Below are 12,015 nucleotides of genomic sequence, written 5' to 3'. Positions count from 1 at the left end.
GTTATGTTGTCGAATTTTTGATAGATTTTGGTGAAAAGTGATTTCTATCACTTAAGGGGCCTAGAATGGTTCATCGAGAGTAGTACATAGGCTTAAGCCTTGTATCTCTCTGTGTATGTATGAATATCTGTTTTGTGTGTTGTAAGAAGCACGAAGGCTATGCACGCAATTCAATGAAAAGATGCAAGAAGATTGAAGGAAAAGTAAGGAGCCGTTAGTTCTATCCCATTTGTGAGATGATTGTTTTGTTATTAAGATTCATTTATGAGATTGTGTGATTATGGTTAGAATCCAACTATAAGATGGTGAGGTATATGATTATGGTCCATCTGTGAGATGATGAAGTTTATGTTGAGAAATTGATGATCTACAGGGTACATGGGGGTATAGTGAGTGGAGAGGTTTGAAGAACCTAGGGGAATTAGTGAGTGGTGACTATTCGACATTTGGTGCACTCATTTTGCACAGGGAACTCATAGGCCTCACTTTGCTACTCTTGAATGGCTTCTAGACTATAGTTTTTGGAGTTGGGAGCTTGGGGATCGATATACGTTGTACCCGTATGTGGTGATCACTCCCAACTGTTATCCATGTGGTTGTGTAAGACCACTAGTACCTAAGAGGCTTGGTGGCATTGTTGGGCTCTGTTATGTGTCAAGTGTGACAGTTAGTTGTGTCTAGTGTGATTATCAATAATGTCAACTGCAGTATTTGACTGTGTCAAGAGTGGCAGTCAACGGTGTTAAGTACTAATCATTTTATGTCAAGTGTGATAATTATGCACTCTAAGGCATCGAGAGCGTTGTTTGCCTAGAAAAATACACATGGTTATGTAAGTTGTATGTTTTGTGTGTTGTTTGTGGCATTTGAGAAGTAGAGGACTTATCCCTACGACCAATAACTTTCAGGTACCGACATCAAAGGAGACCATGATGATCTCATGCCTGCGACCTGTGGAGATAGAGGAGTACAAATAACTGTTGTGGCTGTTAGAGCCTTCATCTAAGAAGATGAGGATGATACTTTCGAGGATCCATCTTAGATACAGTTTGATACCTTGGGTCGAGTAGATGTTTTGCTTTGAGACCTAGGTTTTCCTTTGGATGTATTCGTTTTAGAGTTAGGCATACCTAGATTCAAATAGTCATATTTGTCACAGATTTACATGTTACACTTACTTTTAGATATTTATAGGATACATTTTATTTTCCTGTGACACTGTATTATGATACTTTTATTATTATGTATGAAGACTATGCTGTTTCACTCTTGTATTTTAATTATTCTATTGTAAGGTTCATATCTTTTCGAAGGCCGCGATTATTGTAAACTTGTTATGAAAAGTTTTTAATTGGGTTGACTTTCAAGAAATGTTAATGTGATTTTATAAGTTTTAATAAAATTTATTTACCCAAGTTTTACAATGAAGTTTATTTGCATATGTTTTCTATATATATATATATATATATATATATATATATATTACTCAAGTTTTAAAGAAGATATAAATTTATTGACATATATTTCAAGAATATATAAATTTATTGACATATATTTCAAGAATAAAAAAATTAACGAGAGTTGTCCTAACAATATTTTGATCTAGAATATGGAGTGTTGCATGTAATGTGTTTAGTTTGACTGAAATTTTAAAAAATAATATTCATATAGAAATAAAAGAAAAATCTTAAAAGAAACTAATAAAAATAAGTCATTAGTATTTTAGTTGTAAGTTAAATTAAGTATGAGCATGTCACTTAAATATGACACACAAACAAATCTTTTATTTTTTATTTTTTGGTTTTCCTACATCAGCAAGTCTAGAATGGGTAGATTTAAATTTTGTTTATGGAATTAAGGAAAAATAAAAATTAATGTTTATTCAAGTCATTCAAAACTTATTTACTTAGCTCTAAAATGTTACTATGAAGTAATTTAATATTATATTATTTTTTTATAATTATCTAATTTTACCATGATTTCAGATATATTATTTTAAAATTTAATTTAATTTTACTCTATGTTACTTTTTAATTCATTTAATAAATTAACATGATCTAAATTACTAATTTAGCATATTAGTCACACTGCACAGTATTTATTTTCTACAATAAATTTGTTAAATAACATTGAGACAAAAAAGTAAATAATTAATGATATAAGTAATATTTTCAAAAATTTCATTTTTATAATTTTAATTTTGTCTGAAATATAAAAAAAAGAAAAAAGTATTTCAATTACATTTAATTTGACGGGTAAAAACCAATTTAAATTTAAAGATTTCAATTTGTAATAAAAAAAATCAACTACTAAAAATATTTATAAAAAAAAGTGTCCTAGGCATATAAATATATTTTTCTCTTTCAAATTAAATTTTATTTTATCCATGTCAATTTTCTATATTTTAAAAATAAAGATAAAATGACCCACGCATCGAGGGGTAAGAACACTAGTTTATGAACATATCAAAACTCCAATCGCGACCACATGATTTATACATGGACATCTGGAGCATTATATGGTAAGATCAAGGTGGTAGCCACTTCACAATAATTCTCCATATACATAGACTTCAGAACTCCATATTGTCTAATTTGAAGATATGTAATGGAATAATTCATAGTATTACTTTTCGTTAGTGCATAATGTACCAAAATTTACAGAGAAGAATAAATTGGTACACCTGGTAAGGTGCCTCCATAATCGACAATAAAATTGTTGCCCGTGACGTACTCAGAAGAATCATGAATAAGATAACGAGCTAGAGATGTTAATGCTGGATCTGAAGTACCTAATCTTCTCAAAGGCATTATTTTCCTGACCACATCATTCAGCCAATCTTTTTGTAATAAATTTTCAGTTATTTCAGATTTGAAAATTCCAGGGGATATGGAATTTACTCTAATTTTGTGCATCCCCAATTCCATAGCCATGACCTGTCAAACACCATTACACCAGATAATGATATCAATATGCTGTTTATACAACATGAACAATAATTAGTAAAATCGTAACCAGCTTAGAATTTTGTGCATGACTTTATCTAAAGAACACATTGAACATTTTGTTGAATATAACAACCTTAAAGCACAATGCCATACGTAACTATAGATCGTATTGTGAGAAAACCAAGTTTGTTTAGATGTACTGGGAAGGTTTATTACGTACCTCCGTCTCACTGGATTATTAAGGGGAACAATAAGGAGGTTTGATTCAGTGGCTTAATTACGTAGGCAAAAAGATTCCGTAGTTATTCCTAGCTCCTTACCTTTAATGCATATGAATATGAATAATTCTCTATGCAGGTGGATGAAAAGCTAACCAAAATTTAGCAACTTTCCGAATGTGAGTTCTTATACTAATATTGCAGAGTCTAAGCAGTGTTATTAAAAGAAATAGGACCCATAAAATTAATTTAGACATGGTGCTTAACTCCTGCTGCCCTATCATTGTATGTATCGACAATATTGAGGCTACTGCAAAATACAAGCTTTCAAATGAGTACAAAGTAACAAAAAAGTGATACAAGTCATTTATGACGTTGATATAACTGCAGCATCCATAAGCTTTAAAAATCATACTAAGTAATGATTAACCTATAATATTGTTGGTCCAAGTGGTATTGATCTCAGATTCATTAAACAAGATCTTAGATTTAAGTCTCGTGGATAGAAAAAACATGGTTGGAACCTGGGAGGTGAGACTCCATCAAAGATGAGCCAGTCAGATTCCCAATGAAGATTAGTCATTAGCAAAACCGGTGAATACTTTGCACCAATAACATGCTAAGAAAAAGAAAAGTAAGCCATTATCACTAAAGTCGCACAGATGAATATTTAGTGGTGTTCTGGAACTATAATCTGGAAAGATCCCCAAAATTCTTAATTGAATGGATTTGTCCATAATTAAGGGATATTAGATCACAAAAAGTCCACTTTCTCACTTTCTCTATCACGTCAAAAAAGATAGCCTTATTATAAATATGCTAACTTCCTTGGGCTGCAAGGTTCTAATTCTATATATTGAGAGGCACCCTTCACCTAGGTATTAAAAAAACACTAACCCCTCTCACAACTGCAATCCCCTTTGCTAACAATAGGCATCAAAATGTCTTTTGTATGTATCCCATCCACACTGCCGTGAGGGAGCAAGAACATTGAGAAGAATCAAGATTTGTGCCCAAGCCCCTTTCAAGATTCGGGTAACAAATGGCATAAAAATGCCAGGTAAGTGACAATATTGAAGTTGTGGTGATGAAATGCTCATGAATGTGACAGATATCTAGGACAGAAATTACTCAAGAGCTATAAATGTGAAGCTGTGACAATTATCAAGTAGTGACTAAAATCAGCATGACACAGCTTAGTACTTTGATTTGCTTACATTTACATTCCAGTTTTTTTCTATTTATACCTAGCACTTAAAATGAAGTTTTTTTGGATTGAATACGTTGATCAATGTTTTCTTGTCTACAATGCATGCATCTTAACTCGCACACTTGTTTCCTAACATATTGACACAATATAAAATAAAGTGGAGACTCGAGCAGCAAACCATTTCTCTGCCCAATTGAAATTCATTTGTAATCATACCTAATTATCTAAAATGGCTAGGCCATACAGAATGAGTTTAGGAGTCCCAACAGGCCTTGTCGTCTTGAACATATGGCACATGCTGAACTGTATAGTTTCAGTTGTAGGATAGCCATGGGTTGGTCATGATTATAGGATTGACCATGTGTTCTTTGACTTTGTTGAAGGCCCACCAACGTTCCTTCCTTCAGCCTGACTTATCTTTATTCTTTAGTGAGGAGGAGATCTTTGATGTTCACAGTATATTATAGACAAGAAGTCAAAGGACATTAATTTTCCCTTGTAAAGACGGCATTTTCTTTTAATTTCATGGTGGTGAAAACACTGTGATTGCCTAATCTTTATTTATGTCAACCTGAATCCTAGTTTTTATGCATTATAAAGCAAAGGAAACTACCACTGCATCATCGATGAATGTTGGAAATAGTAATAGTTAATGCACAAGGGAAAGGAAATTGTATTTTCATGTATCACATGATAAAATGCATTTAGTACTTATTTGGGGTATTAGTGTCTAGGAAGTTGAGTTCAATTAATATTATCCTAGGAGAAGGATATAGTCTCCAGTCTATTAAAAAACTACTTAAATGAATGTATCTAGAATCTTTGTACTACTATGTTCTAATGAATAAAAAAAACTTTTTATTCTCTATGATCTCTCTAAATTCAACTTGGTATCAGAGCATCCACTGAGACCTGTCCTGCCACAATTCCCTTTAAATTCGGGACTCCTTTATTTTCATGTATTTTGTCTCTATTTGGGACTTCTGTTTCCTCACCCTGTTTCTAAACATTTCTAAACACAAATTCCAATCATTGTTTCTCTCTCTCTCTCTCTCTCTCAAGATTTCTCTTTGTTAATATTTTGTTTTTGGTTAAGTATGTTTTTAGTCCCTGAACATTTATGAGTTTTTACTTTTAGTCCCTGATAAAAGTCCATCAACACTTAGTCCTTGCTGTCAAATCTTGTTGTTAAGGGATGATGTAGCATTAAACTTTTTTGAGTGTTTTCTAAAAACTTGCATTTTGCAAACTTCTGATGCATGCCATTTCCAAGCTGCTTGACGAAATTGAATCAAACCAAAGTGATTAAGTCATATTGCAAACTCAGTCAGCAGATTACAATTTTGCTTGTAAGTGAACACTCAGCTAAGCTTAGGGGATTTTTCGTAGTGTGCATAGATCACCTCCCACGTTCAATTGAATAGTAAGCCTATTCTAAACAAACAAACCAACAAAAAAAAAAAAATCAAACACTACATATGCTATCTGTTGTGATAGAATGTATGATATATCCAAGCTAACTTCTACTTTAGCTTTTATCTGAATTTTGACAATTTTGTATTTCAATATAACCCTGATTAATCAGATAAATCAAATTCTGTAATTGTATATCACAACACAGGAAACAAGTTTCATAATCTTGATCCATTTACTTTTTGCTATAATGCAATGATCAAGTAAACCTATTGAGAAATTCAAAGAAAAAGCAAGAAGGAATTAAAAAATGTGGTTTGGTTTAAGAAAAATCATGTCGAGTAGTATTACCTTAGTCAGCATGTTTACCCCTGCCTTCGAAGATGCATATGCAGCAGCTCCAGGCAATTGCCCCCGATTTAAACCAGAAACTGAAGAAATATTAATAATTGATCCCTTAAGCTGGATATCACACATGCGTTTGCATACATATTTTGACACCAACCAACAACCAGTTAGGTTAGTCTTGAAGACATGATCCCATTCCTCTTCAGACAATTTCAAGGGTGATTTAACACTTCCTACACAATAAAAAATAGGAAACATCACTAGTTGTTTTATGAAGTAATCAAGAGTTTCAACGTGTTCAAACCCTTCAGTTAGACCCTCAATGTTAGAATTAAACAAATCATTTCTTCTTTATTTATTATTACTATTTGGGGGATATAATTGACAGTTGACACAAAATATAGAAGCATATTAACACTTATTCACTCTTTATTTGTTACTATTTCAGCACTTTCTTTTTTGTTTTAGATAGAGGAGTACTCTTCTGACTGAATAAATCTAGAGTACACCTCAAAACAAAGATAGTACACCACTTTCTCCTTTGGTTACAACAAAAAAGATTTAAAATATTTTCATTACTTCTGCATCAATAGCTCATAGTAAATACCAACTCTAATTTCATAAGTTACTAGGAAAAATGCTTGAGAAGTTTCAATTCTTTAACACCCAACAACACATAAGGCTAATGCACTCGCATTGCATGACTTTGACAATTCCAGAGGAGACTTTCCTTTGCCCAAAACAAGAGTTACTTGAAAAAAGAATTTTCAAGTTCCAGAAAGCCAAGAGCCAATGGTACGGTCCAATTCCTAAATCATCACTTTAAGAATTTTATGAACAACTCTCCCTATCAAGGATTAATTTCACAGTCATACCTGCAATTTATAGCCCCATGTTTTACTTGCCAATTTTATAAGAGCGTAGATATCACTAAAATTTCTTAATTGAAAACCAACAAAAAATGCTTTTCTCACGAGTTCAACAACACTTATACACGTATGCAATCGGGAAGCATTAGAAGCAGCCAAGATTTTGAAAGACGGTCCACGGATGAGATTTTAGCCGTAACATCAAAGTTTTTCTAGTGTCCACGATCACAACACAATTGCAATTGTGACTGCATTTGTCCGCAATTTCCCATAATATCAAAGAAAATAATGAAACCACAACCGCAGTTGTAATTTAAAACCTTGGAAGCCACAGTTCCTCACGCCTTATTACCTTTTTAACTAACAATATAAATACTTAAATATCTATTTTAGTCTTTACAATACTCAATCTTTTGGTGTTAGCATCTGTCGTTTTTAACTTGGCTAAGAAGTCAGGTAAAAAGAAGAGGGTAAATTAGAGTGACTAAAATAAAAACAGGATATATTTTCATGAACTAAACTATAAGTTGTATAGCAACCTGTTGTTAGAGCAAAGTCTTGGGTTTGCGGCTTATGGATAGAAAGTGGGTAGTTGGGAGAGAAGACTTAACTAAAGGTAGTCAGGTTCGGCAGAGATTACTTGTCCTCAAAACCGGTGGATACTTTATATCAATAACATAACTAGAAGAAAAAAAACTAAAAGTTGTATAAAAAGACATATCATCCGCTTAATCACATGATAGGTTGAAACAGCAGTGAATAGAGACTAACACTATAAAATTGAATATTACATACACTATTTACATACAAAAACAAAAACTAAATTCAAGTCTAACAATAATAAAAGTACAGAAAATTTCTGAGGGGAATTACCTCTGACACCAGCGTTGTTAATCAAGGAATCAACGCGGCCAAAGGCGTCCCAGGCCTTCTGCACAGCCCTGTCGATGGCGGGGCCATCGGCGGCGACATCAAGCTCCACCGCCACCGCGCGGTGGATTCCGACGTTCGAGGGCCATCGGTGGTTGATTTCGTGGCAGAGGGAAGTGAGGCGATCGAGGCGACGAGCTGCCGCGACGACACAGCAGCCAGCTTTGGCGAGGTCGATGCAGAAATCTCGCCCGAGCCCCGAGGAAGCACCCGTCACCAAAACGACTTTGTCGTCTAGCTTGTGCCATGGCTCCAGCACTTGTTCTGCTGCTATGGCATTCATTTGTTTATGGCTTCTATTTGGTGATTATGAGTGACAAGGAGGAATTCAGATGTCGCGGCAATGGAAACTCAGGAATGGGAAAGAATGGTAGGTAGCTTAGTTTCAATTATGAGAGATATTTTAGTAGTTTTCTACAAAAACTTTACAAATGGGAATATTATTTTTTAGAGTTTAATTTTTTTTTATTACAATAAAACATCATATTATTATTTATTAAATTATATAGTATGATAAATAATTTAAATAACTTGTAAGAATATGAGTTATTCGATTTCTAAAAAAATTATTTAAATATTTTTAATAATTAATCAAATAAATTTTATTTATTTTTAAAAAATATGATTACTAGAAATTATGATTTTGGGCAAGAAAAAACCTATTTCTTACCGAACATTCCCAAAGGTTATGTTCAGTGATTTTATTATCATTTTGATTTTTTTTTAAAAGCCTTCTCATTTATTTTGATTGTAGAACATGATTTTGAATCATTACTTTTACAAAATATGAGGCATAAAATTTGTACCATCAAATTCGTATGAAATTTATGGGTGTTATGGAATTCAAGTGATGTTGGATCTAAAAGACAAGGCATGGCAAAAATTTCATAAAAATTAGTTTCGCAAACAATGAGACAAAAAATATAATATTAGATTTTTAAAAATTTTCTGATGTTACTTGGATTCAATTTTTTTAATACAAGGGAAATAAAGGAAACAAGAAAAGTTCCTGGTAAAACAAACACCTACGGCATCAACCAGTAGCTTTGTCTTTAAACCAGTAGGACAAGCTGTTGATCTTGAGAGGCTCCTTTCTTGGTAAGCCCGTCAGTGCAACTATTGCCTTCTCAGAGCGAGTAAGAGAAGTTGAGATTCCAATTCATTTTCATGTAATCTCTATAAAACCAGTAGGAACCTATGAAGTCCCAACATTGATACGGATATCAAACATGATACGAACATACGGATATCAAACATGATACGAACATAGACACGTGGACACTTGTAATGTCCAAAATATAAGACACAGACATGACTATATATATATATATATATATATATATATATATATAATTAAATAAAATAAAATTAAATATGAGCGATATGCATAAAAAATCTAAATTGAAAATCAAGATTTATATATTCATCATCATTTCAAAAGAACTTTTCCTATGATAATGAGTCTCACAAAAAATACTAAGAGACCTCATTATACAATTTGTACGCTTTGTTTCTTTACAAAAAAAAAATTATAAAGCAAGATGATGAATTAGTAACTTCAAGTCTTCAAGAATTCCACAATCTAAGGCCTTTCACTCCCTAGGTGATCATTATCATTGAAAAAGACACCCTCTAACTCTGGTTCATCTAAAGACAAACTAGCAATTTCAAGAATACCACAATCATCGAGTGATCCAAAATCATCTCCAGCTACATCCCACATTTTAGTTTCCTCTTGATGATATTGTGGAGTATTCCTTGAGAGAAGTTGTAGGTTGCTATGAACAAATACTAAATCTTCAGCTCTATGTGGTGCCATCTTGTTTCTCTTTAAAGAATGGATAAATGAATATGTATTCCAATTCCTTTCACAACATGAAGATGAACAAGGTTGCGCAAGTAGCTTAAGGGCAACCTTTTGAAGTATTAGAGCATTAACTCCATGAACTAGCTACCAAGCTTTTGGATCCATATTTTGACCTCTATCATTTAAAGAATCAAGATCATCAAAACCTTATCTTCCATCCAAGAAGTTGGCAAACTCAATATTCACTTTCCTCTTTGCATCCACATCATGAAAAATCCTCTTGAAGCATTTTATTCTTTCACAAGTGAGTTCCATGTCTTGATGTGGAGGAACTCGATTAGAATCTTCACTTAGCCATTCATGACTATAATATCTACAATTAAAAAGAAATATATACATGATTAAAATTTATATAATTCTAAAAAAATGTAAGTAAAAAAGTATAGAGTTAATTACCTTAGATTTAAGGAATGAGCTAAACAATGGAGAGGAGTGCTACTCTTAATCCAACGGTCAATTAATATGGAGTGCACTACCTCATAAAAGGTTGATCCTTCACTCTCCTCCTTTCCCTCATATTGATATATGACATTCTTCACCTTTTCAATCATTGAATCCCACATCTCATATACTAGATGGAGAGATGAAGCTTCCGTATTAGTTCTTCTAAGAACATCATAGATAGGGCTAGTGAAGGAAAGAATATAATCAACCTTATCCCACCAATTATCATCCAACAAAGTATTTTTCACAAATTTAGCCTTTGCAACATCATCTTCCTTGTAAGAAGACCATTGGTCACTAATGACCATCTCTTGGAGTCCTTTCTTCAATTGCTTGAATCTCTTGAGCATTACAATAGTGGAGGCAAATCTTGTTGGAGCAATGGATAGTAATTTCAATGAATTGAAAATTGATAGTCTCATAGAGTGACTCATGACATAGTTTTTCACAAACATTGCATCCTCCGCAATTTGGGTGATCCAAGAACATTCTTGATAAACAACATTGTTTTTTTCTATATTCTTGGCTGCACATATGTTCTTCAAAGTAAGATTTAATGTATGGACAACACATGGAGTCCAATAGATAGAAGGAAACTCAGCCTCAATTATTAAACCTGCTGCTTTACAAACGGCTGCATTGTTTATCACTATTTGCACAATATTTGAGGGCCCAACCTCCATAATTACCTCCCTCATGTGTTTGGCAATGAAATCCTTGTCTTTTATCTCATTTGAACAATCGATGGTCTTTAAAAACATAGGTCCACTCTCCATGACAATCATGAAATTAATAAGAGATCTTCTTTGCGGGTCACTCCATTCATCACCAACAATGCTCAGACCCTTTTGGCTCCATACATTTTTAATTGGTTGTAACAAGTTCTCCACATGTCTCTTCTCATTTTGAAGTAATGTTGTCCTTAATTTATTATAACCTGGAGGTTGATAACCATCGATATAATTGTTGGCAGCATAGGCAAACGCCTTCCTATAATGAGGATTTCTTGCTAAATGAAAAGGCTTCCCCGGAGAGTAAAACATCCTAGCAATTTCATGATCAAGTGTCTCTCTAGCTTGTAAATTAAAGGCACTTTCTAGAGTTGATGTCTTTCTCTTTTTTGGATCAACACCAAGAGTGTTTGTATCCATTTGGTGTTGAGTAGAAACCAGAGACAATGACACATATTTTGTTTTTGACTTCTCCACCCTCAATGTAGCCTCATTGTTTATCTTCTTCAAATCTATAAGTTTGGCATTTGTTAGCTTTTGACAACCTCTAACACCTTTTCGAGTAATCTTCAACAAGTGTACCCTCACTCTAGTGTAAGACCCATTAAAGGTAACATCACAAATATTGCATTTTATCTCATAATTTCCACCACCACCTACACTTTTTATTTTTGTAACATAGGTTCATAAAGGTTTGGTATCATCATCTTGTTCTTTAGCTTGACTAGGACTAGAAGCACTCATCTCTACAACAATTTTTTTTTTAAAAAAAATCAATGTAAACAATTTCTAAGTGATTTTTTTTTTACCAAACAACGTCAAACCAATCCAGAACAGAGCAGATAATACATGAAACTGACATCACAAAACATAATGCAAAACAGTGATATTTTTATAATATTTAATACAGAGCAGAAATCACAAACTAGAATAGAAGACGGAGAAACATGAATGACAAATACGGTGAAACATGAAAATAAAAAGAGGAGGAAACATGAAAAATACGGTGACAAATACGGTGAAACATGAAAATAAAA

The 12,015-nt window shown here is 33.1% G+C and overlaps 1 protein-coding gene across 1 annotated transcript; it reads right to left on the bottom strand.

The window, feature by feature from the left end:
- Positions 1-2,616: 2,616 nt before the first annotated feature.
- Positions 2,617-8,375, bottom strand: LOC100819950 (3-oxoacyl-[acyl-carrier-protein] reductase FabG). The gene is made up of 3 exons (XM_003518921.5): positions 7,880-8,375; positions 6,141-6,370; positions 2,617-2,936 (listed from the first exon to the last, which is right to left on the bottom strand). The coding sequence occupies exons 1-3, from the start codon at positions 8,217-8,219 to the stop codon at positions 2,658-2,660; spliced, it is 849 nt and encodes a 282-aa protein (XP_003518969.1). The 5' UTR covers positions 8,220-8,375; the 3' UTR covers positions 2,617-2,657.
- Positions 8,376-12,015: the final 3,640 nt, after the last annotated feature.

Source organism: Glycine max, chromosome 2 (genome assembly GCF_000004515.6).
Source record: "Glycine max cultivar Williams 82 chromosome 2, Glycine_max_v4.0, whole genome shotgun sequence".
NCBI lineage: Eukaryota > Viridiplantae > Streptophyta > Magnoliopsida > Fabales > Fabaceae > Glycine > Glycine max.
The sequence above is the reverse complement of the archived record's forward strand: the minus strand, read 5'-3'. Positions and strand labels throughout refer to the sequence as shown.